General features: G+C 35.5%; 1 protein-coding gene across 3 annotated transcripts in view; it reads left to right on the top strand.

Moving 5' to 3' along the window:
• The window catches only part of ZDHHC21 (zinc finger DHHC-type palmitoyltransferase 21), a 70,641-nt gene that overhangs the window by 17,537 nt on the left and 29,808 nt on the right, over nt 1-23,296 (top strand). For all 3 annotated transcript variants that reach the window (XM_037142756.2, XM_037142757.2, XM_037142758.2), the window contains 3 exons: nt 2,601-2,699; nt 14,214-14,325; nt 17,532-17,670. In XM_037142756.2, the coding sequence (XP_036998651.2) occupies nt 2,601-2,699; nt 14,214-14,325; nt 17,532-17,670 (350 nt within the window). The remainder of the gene's footprint in view (nt 1-2,600; nt 2,700-14,213; nt 14,326-17,531; nt 17,671-23,296) is intronic.

Here is a 23,296-nt window from a genome sequence, read left to right as displayed (position 1 = left end):
AAGATGCCTTAACAGAGGAAAATAAGGACACAATATTCCAAAATCTGTGGGGCACATATAGCAATTCTAAGAGGGAAATTCACATCATTATAGGCCTATCTCAAAAAATAAGAAAAAACTCAAATAAACAATCTAACTTTACACTTAAAGTAACTTGAAAAAGAAAAAGCCAGTAGTGAGTACAAGGAAGGCAATAATGATCAGAGCAGAAATAAATGAAATAGAGTCTAAAACAATGATGCAAAAGATCAGTAAATCCAAGATGTGGTTCTTTGAAAGATAAACAAGATTGACAAACCTTTAACCATACTCATCAAGAAAAAAAAGTGAGGACCCAAATGAGTAAAATCAGAAATGAAAGAGGAAAAATAACTGACACCAAAAAAATACAAAGGATTGTAAGAAAACGTTATAAAGAACTATATGTCAACAAACTGGACAACCTGGATAAAACAGATAAATTCCTGGAAACAGACAATCTTCTAAAACTAAATCAGGAAGAATCAGAGAATCTGAATAGGCAGATTACTCCTAGTGAAATTAAAGTGGTAATAAAAAAATCCCAACAAACAAAAGCCCTGAACTGGATGGTTTCACAAGGGAATTTTACCAAACATTCTGAGAAGAACTAACACCTCTTCTCAAAGTGTTTCATACAATTCAAGAGGAGGGAAGGCTCCCAACTCATTTTACAAGGCCAGCATTATCCTAATTCCAAAACCAGATAAAGACACTGCAAAGAGAGAAAATTATAGGGGAATATCCATAATAAACATTGAGGCTAAATTTCTCCACAAAATAATTAGCAAACTGAGTACAACAATGCATCAAAAAGATCATACACCATGATCAAGTGGGATCAAGGTTGGTACAGCATTTGCAAATCAATAAATGTGATTCACCACATAAACAAAATAAAGGATAAAAACCACATGATCATATCAATAAATGCAAAAAAGCATTCGATAGAATCCAGCACCCATTTATAATAAAACTCTCAGCAAAGTGGGAACAGAGGGAACATACATAAGCATAATAAAGGCCATGTATGACAGACCCATTGCCAGCATCATACTCAACAGTCGAAAACTATAGGCAGTCCCCTTAGATTCAGAATAAGACAGTGATGCCTGCTTTTACCTCTTTTATTCAATCAACATAGTGCTGGAAGTCCTAGCCACAGCATTCAGACAAGAAGGAAAAATTAAAAGCTTCCAGATTGGAAAGGAAGAAGTAAAACTGTTTTTATTTGCTGATGACATGATACTGTATAAGAGAACCCCAAAGATTCTATCAAGAAACTACTAGAACTGATACACAAATTCAGCAGAGGAGCAGGATACAAAGTTAATATCCAAAAATCAGTTGCATTTTTATGTGCCAATAAGAAATGCGCAGAAAGAGAAACGAAGAAAACAGTGCCATTCACAGGTGTTTCAAAAAGAATGAAATACCTGGGGATAGACCTGACCAAGGATGTAAAAGACTTGTACTCACAAAATTATAAGACACTGAAGAAAAATTGAAGATGGTACAAATATGTTAAGTGGGAGCACTTATTATGTTCATGGATAGGAATAATTAACATCATTAAAACATCCACACTACCAAAAAAATCTATAGATTCAGCACAGTTCCTATCAAGATTCTAATGACATATTTCACAGGATTGGAACAAATATTTAAAAAATGTATATGGAACCACAAAAGGCCCCACATAGCAACAATAATCCTGAGAAAAACCATCAAAGTTGGAGGAATCATGCTAATAATATCAAACTATACTATAAGGCCACGGTAATCAAAACAGCATGGTTCTGGCACAGAAAATACACAGAGGTTAATGGAACAGAATAGGGAACTCAGAAAAAAAAAACACACCTTTATAGTCAATTAATTTGACAGAGGTAGCAAGTACATACAATGGACTAAAGATAGTTTATTCAATAAATGTCATTCAATATAGCCACCCATATTTTCATGGCAGTGTTACTTAACAATTGCCAGGATATGGAAGCAGCCCAAGTGTCCATCAATAGATGAGTAAATAAAACAACTATGGGACATTTACACAATGGAATTCTACTTGTCTGTAAGAAAGAAGAAAATTTTACCCTTTGCATAGTATGGCTGGACCTGGAAAACATTATGCTAAGTGAAATAAGTCAGTCAGAAAAAGACAAATACTATATGATTTTACCCATATGGGGAAGCTAATGAGCAAACTGAACTAACAAGGAAAATACAGACTCAGAGCAGGAAGACAGCTTCTGTGGGGGAGGTGAAGATAGCGGGTGGAGGGACTGAGAAAAAAGAAAAAGAACTCCTGGACATGGAGAACAGTGTGTGATTACTGGGGAAGGGCGGGTATAAGGGGACTAAATGGTAATGGAAAAAATAATACAATAACTACTAAATCACAAAAGAATAAATGTGTAATTTTTTACAAATACTGGGCGTTTTGGATCCCCCTTGTATTTATCTGGATGGTAGTAATTAAAATATACATTTAAACTTTAAAATATGCTTACTGGTAAAATGTTTTAAAGGGTAAGACTAATTTTCTCTCTTTTCTTCCCCTCTCCCCTTCACTTTTCTAGTATTCTATGGCATTGCCATATTTTGTCTGGTTGCCTTAATAAGGGCCTCGATAACTGATCCAGGAAGACTCCCTGAGAACCCTAAGATCCCACATGGAGGTATGGTCCACTTCAGATTTATCAGTTTTACTGTGCCAGAATTATTATTTTTACTAATGTATTTATTGCCTTTAGTTGTATTAGCATATATAGTTAGTATGTTATATATGCATGTTAATTATATATGTATATGAGTTATATATGCTAATACAACTTCCAGGTTTTGTTCTCAGATGTTACCTTTGCAGACTTCTCTAACATTGCAGACTTCTCTAACATTGCAGACTTCTCTAACATTGCAGATCCCAGCTGATCCCTCTCACCCCTACTCCCCTGCTGTCCTTTTCAGTTAGTGTATTTGTATGCCTTTACTCCCACTCTAGGTCCGTGTAACCTCTGTGAGGGGGCAGGTTTGTGGTTTTGTTTCCATTTGCTCAGTGCTGGATCCTTAGTGTCTGGAACAGTCTCTTCTATGTCACTTAGTAAATACTGGGTAAATACTTGTTGAGTGGCATATAATTATTTGAGAAATTATATTTTATTTAATAAAAGAATTTTTGATGGTGCCATTTACCTCATGATATAAATATAATATTGCCTATAGTAAATTATGCAATTTTATCATAACATTACCTGTATTTGTCTAAATTCTAATAATTTGAAAGCCTTTATAGTCTAGTGTCAATGGAAGGCAACTTTTAATCACTTTATTACATGGTAACCATTCATATCACAAAAATGAATTGAAATATATTGCTTGTTTTGTTACATGCTGGATATAGTAAGCCTCATTTACCCCTTTTACTGAGTTTTACTTTTTGACCATTTGTTCTGTGAGCTTTGAGAACTCTCTGAACTTTGTTCTATTAAGAAATTTATGTCTTTGTTGTACATTATAGAACCAAAATACTTTTTAGAGTAATTCGGTGGTTTCCAAACTTGCTGCACATGGGAATCACCTGAGTGGCTTTTAAGACTGTTAATGTCAGCCCTGGCTGGTGTAGCTCAGTGGATTGAGCACGGGCCTGCAAATCAGACAATCGCGGTTCGATTCCCAGTCAGGGCACATGCCTGGTTTGCAGACCAGTTCCCTGCAGGCCAGTTCCCTGCAGGCCAGTTCCCAGCAGGGGACGCACGAAAGGCAACCATACATGGATGTTTCTCTCCCTCTCTCCTTCCCTTCCCCTCTAAAGATAAATAAATTAAATTAAAAAAAAAAAGACTGTTAATGTCCAGGTCACATTTCATATTAATTAAACCGGAATGTGGTGGGGGTGGGAGCCAGGTATCAGTATTTTTCAAAGATCACAGATGATTCAGTATGCAGCAAACTTTGGGAACCAATAATTCCTTTCAAAATTCTATTAAATGGCAACTCATTATAGAGCCTCCCTTGAATCCCTGATTGTTGGTTTTTTGAGACCTGTCGTTTCCAGGCTTGCTTACTTGGCATTGCAGGTTTTAATGATTAAATGGGAATGATATGACACTGATGTTTACACAGCTGTAAAAATGTCTGAAAACTGTTGAATATTTAGTTTTTATTAACTTAGAGAAACAGTATCACTGTCACTTAGCAGATAGTATGTGTGTCTATGTGTGTGCCCGCCCTCACACGTATGTGTTTGGGCAGAGAGGGTGGTGCTCTGCAGTTTGTATGAAATCCCTCTTCTCAACTAGCCTAAACCGAAGGCTTAAAATACAGATAAATAGATTGCCTACTTCAACTTTAAAACCCAGTGTTTCCAGGCAATCAGAGTGGCAGGCTATTTCTAACCTAGGACCTATTTCTAATAAAATCTTTACTTTGCAGTGGTCTGACACTCATGTACTTGCATGTGTCAGATATGGCAAATCAGGGAATGGGGCCAGTGAAGGTTTCCTATTGAAAAATTCACATCACTTTCTCTCTCTCTGTCTTTGTCTCTCCCTTTCTCTCTTTTTTCTTATGCACTTGAGGCCATGTGTGGGGGGGAAAAAAGAAAATCTCACATCTTATGTGAGGGGAGAAGCTGTTCCTCAGCTACAGAGAAATTGTCATGCAGGCCCAGTATTCTTAAATCTACCATTTTTGAAGTCAAAATAGGGAAGCTCAGTTTTTATGAGAAATTTCATATTTTAAAAATTATATTGGCAACTAATTCAAAAATTTAAAACATTGTTTTTTCTTTTTTAAGTATATTTTATTGATTATGCCATTACAGTTGTTCTGTTTCCCTCTTCATTCCCCTCCACTCTGCACACCCCCTCCCCCACCATTTCCCCCCTTTAGTTTATGTCCACATGTCTCAAGTTCTTTAGATTCTATATTTCCCATACTATTCTTGCCCTCCCCCACGTCTATTTTCTACTTACCATCTATGCTACTTATTTTCTGTAACTTCTCCCCCCTTCTCCTTCTCCCACTCCCCTGTTGCTAACCTTCCATGTGATCTTCATTTCTATGTTTCTGCTCCTGATCTAGCTGTCCTCTAAGTTTGCTTTTGTTTTAGGTGTGGTTGTTAATAACTGTGAGTTTGCTGTCCTTTCACTGTTCATCTTTTTTATCTTCTTTTTCTTACATAAGTCCCTTTAACATTTCATGTAATAAGGGCTTGGTGATGATGAACTCCTTGAATTTGTTCTTATCTGAGAAGCACTTTATCTGTCCTTCCATTCTAAATGAAAGTTTTGCTGGATAGATCAGTCTTGGACATAGGTCTTTGGATTTCGTAACTTGGAATATTTCCTTCCAGCTCCTTCTTGCCTGTAATGTTCCTTTTGAGAAATCCACTGACAGTCTGATGGGAAGTCCTTTGTAGGTGACTGTCCCCTTATCTCTTGCTGCTTCTAGAATTCTCTCCTTCATTTTAATCTTGGCTAATGTAATGATGATGTGCCTTGGTCTGTTCCTTCTTGGGTCCAACTTCTTTGGGACTCTCTGAGCTTCCTGGATTTCCTGGAAGTCTATTTCCTTTGCCAGATTGGGGAAATTCTCCTTTATTATTTGTTCAAATAAGTTTTCCACTGGTGGCTGTTCCTCTTCCCCTTCTGGTACCCCTATAATTATATTCAGATGTTGGAACGTTTAAAGATGTCCTGGAGGTTCCTAAGCCTCTCCTCATTTTTTTGAATTCTTGTTTCTTCATCCTTTTCTGTTTGGTCATTTTTTTCCTTTTCCGGTCCACTCCTTTGATTTGAGTCCAGTTTCCTTTCCATTACTATTGCTTTCCTGTGCATTTCCCTTCATTTCAATTAGTTTAGCCTTCATACGTTCCTCTAACTTGTGAGCATTTCCTCTAACCAGTTGTGTGAGCATCCTGATCACCAATGTTTTGAACTGTGCATCTGATAGGTTGGCTATTTCTTCATTGCTTAAATTTACCGGTTCTGGGGCTCTGAGTTGTCCTTGAGCCATGTTGTGATCTGTTCGTGCCTGTATGTATGAGGAGAGGCGCCTTAGTTGTTCACCAGGGCGGGGCCACCCAGGTCGCTGTGTTGTGATGCTGTATGTGGGGGTGGGGTCAGAGAGGGACAATGGTGGTCCCCTCTGCCGCTTCCTGCCACTGGGGCCTGCACGGTCTATCTCACCGCTCCCTCCTTCACTGGTTTATGTACTCTCGAATGTGTGACTGTGGTCAGCCCTCAGTGGATCTGCCTGCTACGCCATACCTGGGATCTGCCCATGGCTGCTGGCGTACCTGGGTCACACGCCCAGGTCAGTCCGGTGGATCTCTCCTGCCTGACCCCTCTCTGCTGCTGGCTCTGCCCCTCTTACCGGTTTCGCTGAAGGGGTCGTTGTTGTCAGACTTCCATATAGTTTGATTTTCTGTGTTTTGGCTGCATTTTTGTTGCTAAAACTTTGTCGTTTTTAAACTTGGTTGTGTGAGAAGGTGCAGTGCTTCCACCTATACCTCCATCTTGGCGGAAGTCTTAAAACATTGTTTTTAAATGAATATCGAACAGACTATATTTGTGGACCCAGTTGAGTTTACATGAAACCACTGTGTTACCTTTAGCTTATGGACTGTAGCAGTGGAGGACACCATGTTGCTGACTATATGGATGTCTGTTATTCTGTCAGCTTCCAGCTGACATTTGGACTACTTTTCTTCACTGAGTTCAAAAGACTTCCCTTTTGCCCAATTGAAAAAATATGTTAATATACTACATTTTAATGTTTACTAAGTCTTATGGTATCTCATGTCATACGATTCTTACAGTAGTGGTATGAGGTAGCTGGGTAATCGGGAGCATAGATTAACCACTGTGGGTCACATAGCAGCTTGCTACAGAACTGATCTGAGGCCCAGATCCTTGTATCCGCCAGCTGTTACCGTGGTTGTGTGTACAGACTGAGAATGTCAGGTCAGTTTTCACCTTCGATTTGATCGTGGAGAGAATTAGAAGTCACCAAGGGTTTTTAGTGTTGGTTACCTGATTATTTTGTAAATATGGTTTTAAGTAGTAAATACAGAGATTTAACAGTGAAAAATAATATAGCATGACTAAAAAGTTGGGGCTGTAGGGTAGTGATATTTATTCAGCATTGTTTTGAAGTTGAGGAGTTTGATACAATTCAGTTCTTTAGAAAAGGAAAATGAAATCCTAATCATTTTATGATTTCAACAAATGTTTAAATTTAATTACTCTGTAATGTTTTGTAGTGCCTGTTTTTTAAAACAGAAGAAATATGTGACTCCCCATATATGAGACAATTTGAATATAAGAGAATTTTCCAATTTCCCATGCAAAGATCCCTGGAATTTGATTTTATAAACTTTTGGGCATATGGAGGAAATAGTCAAATGAAATCATTAAATGTCTGTTATTTAAATTATTCACACATGTCCAAAATATAGAAATATTACCTTTGTCACTTTCGAATTTTATGAAATGATTTTATTCAGTCTCTTAATCTTTTCAACAGCTTTATTGATTTTAATTCATATGCCGTATAACTTACCTGTTTAAAGTGCACACTTCAGTGGCTTTTAGTACATTCTTAGAGTTGTGCCACCACCACCACAGTCTTAGAACATTTTTACATCAGGTTCATTCTTAATTTTTTTTAAAGATTTTATTTATTTATCTTTTTTTAGAGAGGAAGGGAAGAAGAGAAGGAGAGAAACGTGTGTGGTTGCCTCTCATGAGTCCCCTGCTGGGAACTGGCCTGCAACCCAGGCATGTGCCCTGACTGGGAATCGAACCGCCATTGTGTGGTTCCCAGGCCCGCACTTAATCCACTGAGCTATGCCAGCCAGGGCAGGTTCATTCTTAATTTTGACTTCAGTGTTTTTTGTCATCATTAGAGCTACTTAATTTTTTTTATTGTTCAGTTATAATTATAGCCACCCCCCCATTACTCTCCCCTGCCCTATCCACCTCCCACCTCCCACATTCAGTCCTCCCCCCATGACTGTCATCTTGTCCTTGGGTCCTTCATACCTGTTCCTTGACTGGATCCTTCTTCTTCTTTCCCCCAATACACCCCTCCTCGCTCCCCTCTGATTATTGTCAGTTTGTTCTTTATTTCCACTTCTCTGGTTATATTATGCTTGTTTGCTTGTTTTGTTAATTAGGTTCTACTTATAGGTGAGATCATATGGTATTTGGCTTTCTTCACCTGGATTATTTCACCTAGCATAACACTCTCCAGTTCCATCCATGCTGTTGCAAAGGGTAGCACTTGGCTATTGTAAATTGTGCTGCTATGAACATTGAGGTGCAGAGGTTCTTTTGAATTGTTGTTTCAGGATTCTTAGGGTATAATCCAAGCAGTGGAATTGGTGGGTCAAAAGGCAGTTCCATTTTTAGTTTTTTGAGAAGTTACTTTTGGACATACTACTACATAGCAAAATCTTCTTTTCTGAGTTTTAAGAAATATATCATGTTTTAAATTCGTTGCTTTCCCTTGAAAATTAACCCAAGCTGTAGAGGTGCATGCACTATTAATGCTGAGGGTTGTGTATTCACTCATAGCTTTGTGTTTTACCTCTTATATTGCTTTTTAAAAGCAGTCTGTGGGAGACTTACGGACATTTATTTCCTACACTGACAACCAGTTCTGTCAGGGAACCTCTGTTAAGACCCAGACATTGCATTGATTTGGTAGTGTCAAGTTCTATTTTTCCCTAAAACATTACTTTGCGATTTAAATATTTATTTATTTATTTATTCATTCATTCATTCATTCATTTATTTATTTATTTATCTTTAGAAGGGAAGGGAAGGAGAGAGGGAGAGAAATTTCAATCTATGGTTGCTTCTGGTGCATCCCCTGCTGGGAACTGGCCTGCAACCCAGGCATGTGCCCTGATTGGGAATCGAACCACCATCGTATGGTTCGCAGGCCCACACTCAATCCACTGAGCTACACCAGCCTGGGCTACTTTGTGATTTTAAATGCAGTGATGAGAAAGGACCCTGAATATGCAAGTATCTTAAAAAAAGTCAGACAGAAGGTGATTCCTTATCTGAGGCATCAACAGAGCAAAACTTTGCCTTATATTTATTCATGCATTTACAATGTTAATAAGGATCCATGTTAAACAGTGTGATGCCATTAACTTACATTAAACAGCCTCATTTATGGTTTGCCTGTTTTCCTTTGCTTAGTTTCATGTTTTGATTTTTTTCCTTTAAAAATATTTCTGTGAGTTTAAAATTTTTTATAGCTACCATAAATTAGCAATTGGATTTTCTCTCCCGTAAGCATCTATTTTATAAAACAGTTATTAGAGGGCTAGTACAAAAGTCTCATAGGTGGTTAGTTATCAGACATTAGGGTGCATCAGTCACCAAGCTCCTATCTGGGCATGAGTAAACCCTGAAGAAAGAATTAAAGGGTGAAGAAAAAGAAATGGTTTATAGATATGTAGGATAGGTTAAGTTGGCTGGATTTTTTTCTTGCTATTCAAGCAGAATTAAATTTCCAGACTTTCACAATAGTGATTTTTACAATACATAAGCATGTGTGTGTGTGCATGTGTGTGGAAATGAGCTTTCATAGGTATTTCTCATTTTGGGTACTTGGATAGTATCTTAAATTTAGCTAGAGGAATGGCTGAAGTTCTTTTTAAAATAAATTATGGTCCAGACCATAGAGCAGCAAACTCTGTGTCCCTTCTGTTTTGAAGGGGCAGATAACAAAATATTTTCAGCTTCTGGACCATAGGGCCTCAGCAGTTCCTCAGCTCTGCCGCTCTAGTGCAGGAGCAACCACAGACGGTACGTAAATGAATATGCATCTCTGTTCAAACAAAACTTTACGGGCATTGAAATTTGATTTCATGAGTATAATCACTCATTTAAAATTGTCCAAACCATTCTTAGGTCATGGGTCACACAAAAACAGGTAGTGGTGTGGATTTGCCTGTGGACTATAGTTTGCCAGCCTGTGGTGTAGACCACAGAATTACAGACTTCTTCTGACTTTAGCCACATACTCTCTTCTTTTCTGAGGATATAACATGTTAAGTATGAAGTAAAGAATTTTAGTCTCTAGAATATTACATGCTAAAATTGCTAATAATGAGTATACTATATGTTTTAGGGACTGGTTTCAAACTGTAAAGTTTTTATGTTGTCTTTTAATGAAATTTTGCTTATTGAGGAGAATCTCCTTTTTGCCTGTATTTCTTGCAATATATGAATTCTGAGTTTTAACAGTGGGATGTTTGGGGTTTTTCTAATTAAGTGGGGAAAAAGGTGATATGCTTCTGACATTGTATTTTTCTACATATGAAAAGAGTTTTCATTTCACTTGCAGCTAATAAATAGTAGTTTAGCTCTGACTGGTGTAGCTTAGTGGATTGGGTGTTGTCTGGCAAAGCAAAATGCTGCCAGTTCAATTCCAAGTCAGGTCACATGCTTGGGTTGCAGGCCAGGTCTCTGACATCAGTGTTTCTCTCCCTCTCATTCTCCCTCCCTTCCCCTATCTCCAAAAATAAATAGATAAATAATATTAGTTTATCCAAATTAAACTTTTATACTGTTGCTTTCTCACTTGACATGTTTTCTTTAAAAGAACTGTAAGTAATCACGGTTCGATTCCCAGTCAGGGCACATGCCTGGGTTGCAGGCCAGTTCCCAGCAGGGGACACACGAGAGGCAACCATACATTGATAGTTCTCTCTCTCTCTTTCTCTTTCCCTCTGAAGATAAATAAATAAAATCTTAAAAAAAAAAAAAAAAGAACTGTAAGTAAGAAATGGAAGTATTTTATTTTAGGACTTCCAGTCAAGATGGAGGTGTAGGTAAACATGCTTCACCTCCACACACAACTATAGCAAAAAATACAACTAGACCACAAAATAAATATCACCCAGAATTGTCAGAAAATCTAGCTATGTGGAAGTCGGACAACCAAGGACCGAAAGCAGCCACATTCATCCAGACGGGCAGAGGCACGGAGAGGTGTGGAGACGGGAACCAGTGGTCCCACATCCATGTGTGGTGGATAAAGAACGGGAGGGATGCCTTGGGAGCAAGGAGTCCCAGTCCGGACCACCCACCCCAGGGTCCCAGTGCCAGGAAGATAAGTCCCCATAACTTCTGGCTGTAAAAACCAGTGGGGGTTGGGGTAGTGGGAAAAAATGCAGTATTGTCCAGAGACTTAAGGCCTGCAATGGACTTAGGACTCATGCAGACCCACCTCCTCTGGGATTCAGCACCAAGGCAACAGCTGGAAAAGCTCCAGTGGCATGTGGGGAGGAAATGAAGTGATAGTGCCAGGATACAGCTTCCTCCCAGGCAACACTCCAGAGGCTAGGCAGTGGCACTGTCCCCTCTGCAAGCCCTCCCCACACAGGAACAGAGCAGTGGACACGGGTTGCTCTGCTCTGGTGATTACCTAAGTCTCTGCCCCAGACAGTGTAACAGGTGCACCTTTTTACATACACCACACTTCTAAGACGGAGTGAAGGCAGCTCTACCTAATACCAGAAATAAACACAGGGAGGCTACTAAAATGAGGAGACAAATATGATGCAAATGAAAGAATAGAATAAAACTCTAGAAAATGGACTAAAAAAGAAATGGAGATCGGCAGCCTATCAGATACACAGTTCAAAACACTTATTATCAGGATGTTTCAGGGACTCATTGGGTACTTCAAAAGCATAAAAAAGACACAGGCAGAAACGAAGGTTGCATTAAGTGAAATAAAGGAAAGTCTATAGGGAACCAGGAGTGGAGAGATTAAGCGGAGAATCAAATCAACAGTTTGGAACACATGGAAGGAAAAAGCATTTAGTCAGAACAGCAGGAAGAAAAAAGAATTAAAAAAAATGAGAATAGGCTTAGGAACCTGTGGGTCATCTTTAAATCTACCAACATCCAAATCATGCCAGAAGGAAAAGAGGAAGAGCAAGAAATTGAAAAACTTATTCAAAATAATGAAAGAAAACTTCCCTAATTTGGTGAAGGAAGTAGACATATAGGTCCAGGAAGCACAGAGAGTCTGAACAAGATGAACCCAAAGAGGACCACATCGAGACACATCACAGTTAAAATGCCAAAGGTTAAAGATAGCGAATCATAAAAGCAACAAGAGAAAAGCAGGCAATTACCTAGAAAAGAGTTCCCATAAAACTGTCAGTTGATTTTCTCAAAGGAAACTTTTCAGGTTGGAAGAGGCTGCAAGGAAGTATTCAAAGTCATGAAAGGCAAGGACCTATATCCAAGACTATTCTATCCAACAAAGCTTTTATTTAGAATAGAAGGGCAGATAAAGTGCTTCCCAGACCAGGTAAAGCTAAAGGAGTTCATCACCACCAAGCCATTATTACTGGTATATGAAATGCTAAAGGGAATTATATAAGAAAATATCAAAACAGTGAACATTAAAATGAGAATAAATTCACAACTAATAATTGAATCCAAATAACTAACCAGACAAGCAGAACAGAAACAGAATCATGATATGGGAATCCTTTGGTGGGTTACCAGTTGAGAACGGGAAAAGGGGGAATAGGGAGAAAGGTGCAAAAACTAAGAAGAATAAATTTGTAGGTACAAAATAGTGGTCTGTTAAGAACTGTTCAGGAAATGGAGTAGCTAAAGAGTTTATATGCATGACCCATGGACATGAACTAAGGGGGGGATTTCTGGAGGGAATGGGGGCACCAGGTGGAGGAAGGCAAGGGGTAAAAAAGTGTAATAGAATAATCAATAAAGTATATATTTAAAAAGATAATAAAACAAGATGGTGTGATATGGGGGGCAAAGGGGGGGAATGGTGTCCATGATAAACAATAAAAATAAAGTATTTTAAAATAAGATATTTTAATGTAAAACTTAATTTCTCAACTTTCATATCATTGGAATAAACATTTTGATAGAGATTTTATTTGTACTTTGTCGATTTCTTCAGAGCTATCCATAGCAGAATATGTTTCCAATATTTTACTATACAAAATTTCAATATGTTGACTTTATTCCTGGCCCTTAAATTAAAAAAATGAAATTAAAATAATACTCCATTTTAGAAAGTTGAACACTATCTGTTATTATTTCATTTACTTATGTTTAGATTCTTATATTTATAAAAAACTTAAACTTTTTATACCTTAGCAAGCATTTAGTGACCTCGTGCTGTGTATGAGGGCCATCCTTTGCATATACTCATGCTCATTAGATGCGGAATTAGGTGAAGTTCCCTATGCCCAGACTTTTAATGATGTTTGAGTATATTTTACACATAAGCGATAGAAAGTTTAAGAATTTTGTAGAAGTAAAATTTTATTTTAACAAATATTAAAAAGATATATTCTGTGTAATAAAGCAGTTATTTTGGTAGATCGCTTTCCCATATAATTTTTATGGATCTGACTAGAATAATTTAAAATGAAAACATGACTTTTCTCTTTATTATCAGTTAAACTCAAGTTTTTAACACAAAACTTATTTGTATGATCTTTTACTGTAGGCTAGGAAATTGTTCTTAGTGGTAGAACAGTTTTGTAAAGATCTTTTTTATTTCCATCAACAGTAATTTTCTTATAACTTTTCACTTCTGAAACTATTCTGATCCCTCCTAAACCCATCTGAAATTCTTTTCCAAATATCTCCAATAAACATTTTCCTGGGAACCCAGTAATTTATAAAAAATAAAGTTGTGTAGGGGTAGGAATGCCATCTGTTTCTGTGTCGAGGTTATACGATTGATTTTGACTTTGAAACCAGAACTCAGCATTATTCCTTTGTCAGAGCATTTAGATAGTTTCTATAAATTAATTAGTTTAATAAAAGTTCAGTGTTAATATAATAATTAGGTTTTACGTTAGGGTTTTGTCATTAAGTTCTAATTAGAGCAATATGTCCAAAGCCCAAATACACTGCTTTCTATCCCTCAGTTTGACTGTTAGTAGTGTCTTAATTTTTATACTATTTAAAATTTTAAACATCCAGAATCAGAGATAGCCACAATAGAGCAGCAACATTTATGGGAAACTCACTTGTATTGGAGACTAGAAGAAAAATTTCTTAGACATATATATTGAAGGCTTTCTATAAAATCTTCCAAATAGTTGTTGCCAAATTTCAACATTATTCATTTGCCTTCATTAAATGGATTTTAATTTCTTTCTCTAGAAAGGGAGTTCTGGGAATTATGTAACAAGTGTAATTTGATGAGACCAAAGCGTTCCCACCACTGCAGCCGCTGCGGCCACTGTGTTAGGAGAATGGATCATCACTGTCCATGGTAAGAAATGAATAATTTACTTTTAGAAAAAACCTAGTTAAAAATATATCATGCCCTGGCCAGATGTCCTAGCTGGTTGGAACGCCATCCTGTACCGTGGAGTGTTGCAGGTTGACTTCCTTTCAGGGCACATACCTAGGTGGTGGGTTCAATTCTCAGTTGGGGAGTGTGTATGGCAGGCAGCTGATCAATTTTTCTCTCTCAAATTGATGTTTCTCTCTCTTTCTCGCCCCCCTTCCTCTCCCTATAAAAATCAATAAGTATATCCTTGGGCGAGGATTAAAAAATAAAATATAAAATAAATCATAGTACCTAGCAGGTTTAAACAAAAGTATTAAGGTGATAATAGTTTAAAAGCATCTTTTAATAAGCATACCTTTGTCTGTGAGCTCCTAGAGTCATTTTTTCAGAGAGATTCTGTTTTTTTCTAACAAGGAGATATTTGATTAGAAAGCTAAGAATTAATGTGCATCACAAATAATGCACGTTAGAACTAAGGTAATTATATTAAATGAGACAGTGTATATAAAGCATTTTGTACAGTGTCTAAGACTTAGAAAGTACTTAAATAGTAGCTCTTGTTTATAACTGTAATGAACCATATACATTACATTGTTTGTATTTCCTTTCCCATTTGTTTAACACATTTCAGGTACCTTGAAATACCTCATTTCTACCCCTTTAAGCCTTTTCACTATTAAGTATTTGAGGTATTAACATAAATGCTGGGTAGCTGGTAAGTGGTAGCCAATTCTGCTAATTTGCCAACATTTTTGGACAATAGGGGGCACTCTTGTAATATTTAAAGAAAATGTTTAGTTGAGAAATAGAATTTTTCAAGCAAATGCTATGAGAATTCTGCATCGTATTTCATTTCAAAGCTTTCACAAAAATCTGTGAACAGATATTATATTTAATTTTGTTTTTCTAAAGTGGAATCTGTATAAATGAAGTGGTATAGTGTAGCATTTATAAATCTGTGTATATACATCTGTATGTTTGTACACACATGCAACATGCATCTATTCAAAGTTAACTATATAATAGGCTTGTTAAACTTACAGCTGCATTTATCTAAACTTGACTCTAGGGAAAAGTTTAGCTTTGCCCAATAATGCTAGTCAATTTAGAGTTTCCCTTATTTTTTGATAACTTACTTCAATAGCACAAGTTATTTGCAAGATTTTAGTGGAAATTTGCATTTTACTGTAAACTGATTACTTAAATGGGGAATAGTTTCCTGAGACTAAGAAAAAAATAAAAGCACTTGAGACAAAAGCACTGTTACTGTATATATATTTCATCAATAAGATTGTATAGGTATAACACATAATTGGTCTTTAAAAATGTGCCTTGAATGTAAACAGATTAATTCTCAAGGGTTTTCTACACCTCAGTTGATTTCTTTACAATTATGACAGTAATAGATTAATAAAAGCTGATAAACTGCTAAGTGGCAATCACACTGAAAAACTCAATTTTATACACTTTTAAGAGCAATGCTCTCATTAACTAAAAATATAATCATATATAGGTGGAGAGTTATACTTTTTAAAGTATGCAATAGTTTAGGCTTAAAGCATAACCAGTGAATTAGAAAATGTTTTAGTACCATAGAGCTTCATCATATTATTTACTTACTTTTAGGGAATGAAGTGAGAAAATGAAGTTCTATGTAGCCTGCACTCCAAGACTGGGATGAGTTCCCTGATTCTAGGGCCTCTAGTTTCCAGTTTAGTCAACTCTTCAGAACGTTGGTGGGAAGAAGAGAGTAAATAGGAGTTGGAGGACAGGAAAGGAGGGTTGACCAGGGGGCCTGAATAGATATAGAGATTTTCATGATTGAATTCCCTAATCTAGAGCACTGTTGAGATATTCAGTGAGGGAAATTGTACAGTGAAATCGGAAACAAGGAGAAATTTTGCTATTTTCAGAAATTGCGTTGTTATAACTGCCTAACAGCTTTAGATTTGGAGGTCACTTCTCAAATCAGCCTAAGATTTTCTCTATTTCTGCTTGTGATCACTCTTTCTATGTAGTTTGTTATAGAAAGAACTCTAACGTACATAGATTGAGTACCTTAGTGTTTCTTAAAGCCCTCTGGTTAAGGAGACTGCCATGATCATAGCAGTTATTTCTCAAATTTAGGGGGACAAGAAGGATAGGACAAGGACAGGCCATCTGTTAAGCAGTATCTGTTGGAGAGTATTTTTTAGTGTGTATGTAAACACACTTTTCTGACTGCCCTGCTTGTCAATAACAAAACACAGGAAAATTTCTTGTGAGTAAAGCATGAGCTCTTAAGTCCGAGAAATTGCCTCTGCAAGGTTTTCTGTTCAATTCTATATCTGATTTAAAAAAATAATTTAAATTAGAAATTGAGCCTATTATAGACCTTTTTTTCAAACAGTGGCAATATAATACTATATTGAAATAAAAACATTTGTCAGGATAAGTTAGTTTTGAATTAGGGTTTTCTACTGGAATCGTAAAGTGTTTTGAAAATTTAGGTGAAATAAGTTTTGGAACAAGAAAATATTCAGCTTGCATTAGCTTTGAAAATTTTGGGATTATAGCATTAATCATTATTCCCAGTTATGGTTCTTCACTGTTCTATTGCTAGAAGCGTGCACTAAGAATTTGTAAATAGTTGTGGATATGTTTATTTTTAGCAACCAAGGATAGGTTTTAAAATAAGAAAAATTGTGAATGCTTAGCAGTTATGTCAGATTGGCAGGTTTAAGTTATTTTACTCTCATTCAAATTGCTCTCGAAGCTAGAATGCTGTAATGGAAGAGCAATATATGGAAGGGGGTTCTAGTTTCTGAGCCAGTGACTAGCCGTACGTACTCTGGCAAGAGTCTCAACTTCATACATCTCTGGTGGGTTTAACGGCTTTGTTCCTGTTTCCACATCAGTGGAACAAGGAGGCTGCATCTGCTCTGCCTGCCTGGCTGGGTGGCTGAGAGCTGAGGGGGTATCATGGGCTTCCTTTTGTAAAGTATGAATAGAAAGTGCTTTACAAATGTGAGATGGCGTGTTTCTATCTTTTTTCGTGCACTGTTTGCTTTCAGTTTTGAGTGACTTCAGCCTATCTTCGTGAAGTTAAGCATATAAGAAGTTCTTTATGTTTATTTTTAGTTTGCCAATTCTGAAATTAACATCTTATAAGAGTTTAAAATTTTGTTTTTTTATTTTTTCTTCAGGATTAACAATTGTGTTGGTGAAGATAATCATTGGCTCTTTCTGCAGTTGTGTTTCTACACTGAACTTCTTACTTGCTACGCACTGATGTTTTCTTTCTGCCACTATTATTACTTTCTTCCACTAAAAAAGCGTAACTTGGTAAGAAATTTCTATGTCCACTATGTTAGAGCAGCTATGACATATAGCTATCAACATGTGGTTCCTTTAGGGAAGGGTGAAAAGTAACAAAAGTAAACCCCCAAAGTAATAGATTTTAAAATTCGGGATTGAGAAAGTAGACCCTAATCAGACATTTCCTTTTCACCAAATCCACTTATGATTATTTATTAATGTTGAATGACTTTCTTTAAAAAGTAACATAATAAATCATTTGGTATGTATGTTTTGGTTTAAAATATTGACAATGAAAAACAGTGAAAAATGTTAACTTATTTCTTTTCAGGAATAAAAATATACTTAATATTTTCAAGTTTTTCAAAGGAACTTGAAATGGATGAGGAAGAGGACTTCCCTGCCCAACTTTTAACAGTAGCAGTATGTAAGATGCTTCAGAAAGCTGTTGTATATGCCGCTTCAGGCAGGGCAGTGCTTTTCCTGTTCTGTAGAGAAACTGCAACAGATGTTAGTAATACCTGCCCAAATAGGAGCACCTGGGATTTTAAATCCTTGACTACATATTAACACTGTGCCGTGAGCACGTCATTTTAATTCTCTAATGCTCGTAACAACTACTTGAAGTGGGTACAATTTTCCCCATTTTTATAGATGAGGAAACAGACTAACACTTTAAATAAGTAGGTACTGAAGACACAAAACTAAGGAGTGATTATTCAGCTGTTGTTAGTTGGAGAGCTGGGATCTGAACTTGATCTTGTGTTTTCCAAATCTTACCTTCTGTGTTTTGTGTGTAGAGCTGGGTTTTTTTGAGTCTGATATTGTATGTTATTTGGACTTTGATTGTGTTTTTAAAATACTGTGTGTGTGTGTCAGAGAGAGACAGAGAAACAAAGTATGTACAGGTGTGCAAATGTCATATGAGAAAACAAGGGGAGGAGAGAGAAGAAAGAGTCTGATGGAAAAGGGGAATTTTTCTTATATATACATTTAAATCTCATATTAAAAACAAGTTCAGTGGTGTACATATAATTAAATTTTGGAATAAGGGAGAGAGCAAGAGGTGTTTTAAGTTCTATGTATTTTATCCTTTTGTACACATGATCATTTTGTATAATTAAAGAGGATATTTGCTGTTGTTTCTGGGCTGTGATATTATGCTTATTAAATGTAGATCGATCAATTAAAATTAGTTACTAGCAACTGAAAAAGTTTAGTATGTAGAATTACAAACATCAGGGTTTAACATTTTCAGTTGGTATTTTGTGCATGATAGTACTGTAATTTTAGGAATGTTTTGTTTTATTTGTAGAATAATTTTGGTATAATTTATAATATACTTAGATTATATAAAATATTATACATATTTCCTCAAGAGTAACCTGTTTCAAATAATTGAGCCTAATAAGAAAAGCATTAAAATAAAATTCCCCAGTAAGATAAGGGTCATAATTTTTAAAACACTGGGAGAGAAAAAATTTAGTGATGTTAATGAAAAGCTAACAGAGGTTCTGTAGGAGGGACTGCATTGTATTATTTTGGAGGAATTAGCAAACTGTGGGCCTTGGGTTACATTAGACCCTCCACCTATTTTTGTTAATGAAGTTTTACTGAGCTCAGCTACTCTCCCATTTGTTCACCTGTCGCCCACAGTTGCTTTTGTGCTACAACAGCAGAGTTGAGTAATCACAACAGAGACATATGGGCCGAAAAACCTAAAATACTAATTGTCTGGATCTTTATATTGAGTTTGGTAGTGGAGCGGCTTTGTACACAGAACATACCTAGGTTCAGAGCCTGGCTTTTCTTGTTGTATATATAACCTTTGACACATCATTTAATCTTCCTGAATTGCAGTGTCTTCTTTGGAAAATGTAAATAATCATGAGATTATATGAGATAACACATGTAAAAGTATCTGGTGTATAATAGACATTCAGTCTGTGCTATATTTGATTTTAATGAAAGCTATCAGATCAAAGAAACAATTTTTCTTTGGCCCTTTTAATTTTACAGACAGTTTAACAGTATTAGTGGGAGGTTTATCACATACTTACTAGGGACATTTCAATACTCTCCAATACAGTGGTAATATTCAACTGAAGGATTAGACATTTGAAATTACTAAATAAAGGTTCCTCTCCAATGAAAGGTAGAAACTCTGGAAAAATTATTACTACCAATTGATTTTTTAAGTGGAAGTATTGATTACAGGTGATAATATTTGAATACTTAAAAATATATATTATATTTATATGCATTTTGGATGTTGACAGAATAATAGCAGCATAGTATAACTTTATTAAGAGATTACAGTCTAGGAGGAAAATACTAAAAATATGCATAAGTTGAGTTTTAAAAATTTAAAGCAGATTTTCCTCACAGCAATCAGTTGTAGAAGCAATACAGGTGATTTTTAATTTTTTAAAAACCATAAAAATATTATCCAGTGGGGTTACTACATAAAAATCAAATAATTAGCTCGCTCATATTGGTTATAAATAAGCTCCATAAATAGTAAGCAGTAAGTTATAAATAGGTCTGGGGACTGACAGGGTTATTCTTGTGGTGCTGAGCAGGAACTCTCAGCCCAAGTCAGAGAGTATCTTATTGGATTGAGTAGGATGCTTTCATAATTACCTTCACGTGTAGAGAAAAGAAACTTTTGAAACCCAGAGAGGTTATGTTATGACATTTCTAAGATTGTGTTGAGGAATTTAGTATGTTTTAATCTCATTTATGATAGATTCTCTGAATGAATGAAGTGATTTGATTTATGTATTATCAAATTAAGTACATTGAGAACTTTTCAAAAAGGCAATTTTGTGACTTTTAAATTCATGAAAATAGAATGTTTATTATTGGTGTTTCTTACTTGCTTGAGTTTACTGGAGTAAAGCTAAATTCTAGGACCAGAATCATAACTAAACCTGGAGAAAATGCAATATTTTGTAATTTATATATCTCCAAGTATTCCAAGAATCCGAAGCAAACCAAATGTTCAATAGGCACTGAACATTCATTGAAATAAACTCTAGTCATTTCATTGATTTAGATATCGATAATTGGAAGCTATATTACTAGCTGCATACAATGTTAGAATTCTAGTATCTTTCTGGATTTAATGGAAATCGTGACTGGTATTATAAATACCTCTTTATTTGTAGTAATGATTTTTTTATTAAAGTATTTTTCTGTTATTAGTTTGATATATTAACTTTCTTTTGGTTAGTATTTTCTCCCTTTTTACTTTTAGCTTTTGTCTGTTGCTATGTCTTGTGTTTGTGTCTTGTAGACATCAACTATTTCACTTTAAAAAATCCAGTGTGAGAAGCTTTGTCTTCTGATTAGAATACTTGGTACATGTTTATTTAGTATAACCGATACTAATTCTATCCTCTTACTATTTTCTTTCTGACCTATCTGTTCTTTTTTTTCCATTTTTCTCCTTTTTTTGCCTGCTTTGGAATTTTCAGTTTTAAAAAATTCAGTTTGTCTCATTCTGATGGCTTTTTCTTTTAATATTTTTCCAGAGATGAAAACATTCTTCCTGGATTTTTTGACATTTAATGAGATTAGTATTTTGGTCATTGCTCAGATATCACGTGCAGTGGCCATAGAACATCTCCTTATCATCATCATTTTTGGTATTGTGGGGTATAAAATAAATATAGAGCTAAAAGACATGATAAGACATTATTATTGCTGTTTATATATTATGTGTTATAATGCATATGTTATATGAAGTCAGTTTTCATTTAGAGTTAGCTAAATATAGATGCTTTTCCTAGGTCTTCATGCCTTCATAAATATCTAAATTTCCTTCTAGGAATTTTTTTCCTGCCCCTTGATGCATATTTACTAGGTCAAATTTTCCTAGTTTGGGTTCACCTGAGAATATTTTTATTTCTTTTTACTTTTTGAAGAATTTATTTGCTTAGCATAGAATTATAGGGTGGAGTTATTAAGGATGTTACCCCATTGTTCCATGGTTTTCATCATTTCTGTTATAAAGTTAGTTGTGAGTCTTACTGTAAGTTCATTGAAATAATGTATCTTGTCTTTGGCTGCTTTTATGATTTAGTTAATTAGTTAACTATTTTATTTGAGCTTTATTGAGGTATAATTGACATATAAAAATGTGAGTAATTAAATTGTACATTATGATGATTTGATATACATACACACTGTGAAAAGGTTCCCTCACCTAGCTAATTAACATATTGATCATCACCTTAAAAATTTATCTTTTTTTTAGTACATTTAAATTCTACTGTCTTAGCTAATTTCAATTATACAGTACATTGTTACGAACTGTGGTCATCATGTCTGATATTAGGTCTTCAGGCCTTATTCATCTTATAGCTAAAGATTGTACTACCTTTTAACAACCTCTCCCTGCTTCCCACGACCCCAGCTGCTGGCAACCACTTTCCTTTCTGTTCCTATGAGTTTAAACATAAAAATTTTTAAAAAAATAAATTCCACATATAAGTGATACTGAAAAATTTCTGGAAAATTTCAATTAGTATAATGTCATCAAGATACATTCATGTTGTTGCAAATGTTCTTATGGCTTAATAATATTCCATTGTGTGTATATATATATATATATATACACACACACATATATATATATATATCACATCTTTCTTACATATTCATCAGTTGATGGACACCTAGGTTGCTTCCATATTTTGGCTTTATTTCTTACATTTATCTCTTTTTTTTTTATGATGGCCATTTTAACAGGTATGGGGTGATATCTCGTGACTTTGTTTGCACTTCCCTGGTGATTACTGACATTGAGCACATTTTCATGTACTTGTTGGCCAACTGTGTGACTTCTTTGGAAAAATGATTATTCAGTGTCTTTGCCCATTTTTTAATTTAAAAAGTTTTTTGCTGTTGCATTGTAGCACTTTGTATGTTTTGGACATTAACCAGTTATCAGACAAATGCTTTGCAAGTACTTCTCCCCTCCCCATGTCATAGGTTGTCTTTTTATTTTGCTGTTGGTTTCCTTTGCTGTGCAGAGGCTTTTTAGTTGGACAAAAGGCCTCATTTTCATTTCTGATTTTGAGTAATTAAATGTTTGTCCATTTTGTTTATCTTTTCAAAAAAACAACTTTTAGTTTCCTTGATTTTTTTCCTCATCTTTTTAGTTTCTTTTTCCTTTATTTCTTCTCTTTGTCTTTTCTTTGTTCTAACTTTTGGCTTGGTTTTCTTTTTCAAGTTATTCCCCCCCTTTTGGATGTGCAATGGGAGAAAGTTATCTTGATTCAGTCAGCAGTGTATATACAACAAATACTTATAGAATACTGGTCTTACTTTTAATACAGCAGTTCTTTTGGTGATGATATTTATTGTCTTGAGACAGTAATTGGAATACCTGATTTTAAGGTCAGGTCTGTTCTGTAATACTATATAGCAAATATTTCTAAGGTTAAATAATAGAACATTGTGCTTACCATAGTAGTTCTTTTGATGACATTTTTATAAAGGTAGAAAATAGCAGTAATTTCAGTATAAAAGTAACCACTAACATTTAAAAAAATAAATTTTTATGCTGGAATATTCTTCAAACAGCCCTGCCCTATATATTTTTTTTCTCTGAGTCCTTGCTGGTATCTCTGTCATATTGAAATTT

The sequence above is a fragment of the Artibeus jamaicensis genome, unplaced genomic scaffold, assembly GCF_021234435.1.
Source record: "Artibeus jamaicensis isolate MK-2021 breed Jamaican fruit bat unplaced genomic scaffold, CSHL_Jam_final scaffold_1964, whole genome shotgun sequence".
NCBI lineage: Eukaryota > Metazoa > Chordata > Mammalia > Chiroptera > Phyllostomidae > Artibeus > Artibeus jamaicensis.
Note: the sequence above shows the minus strand (reverse complement) of the source record. Positions and strands in the feature narration are given on the sequence as shown.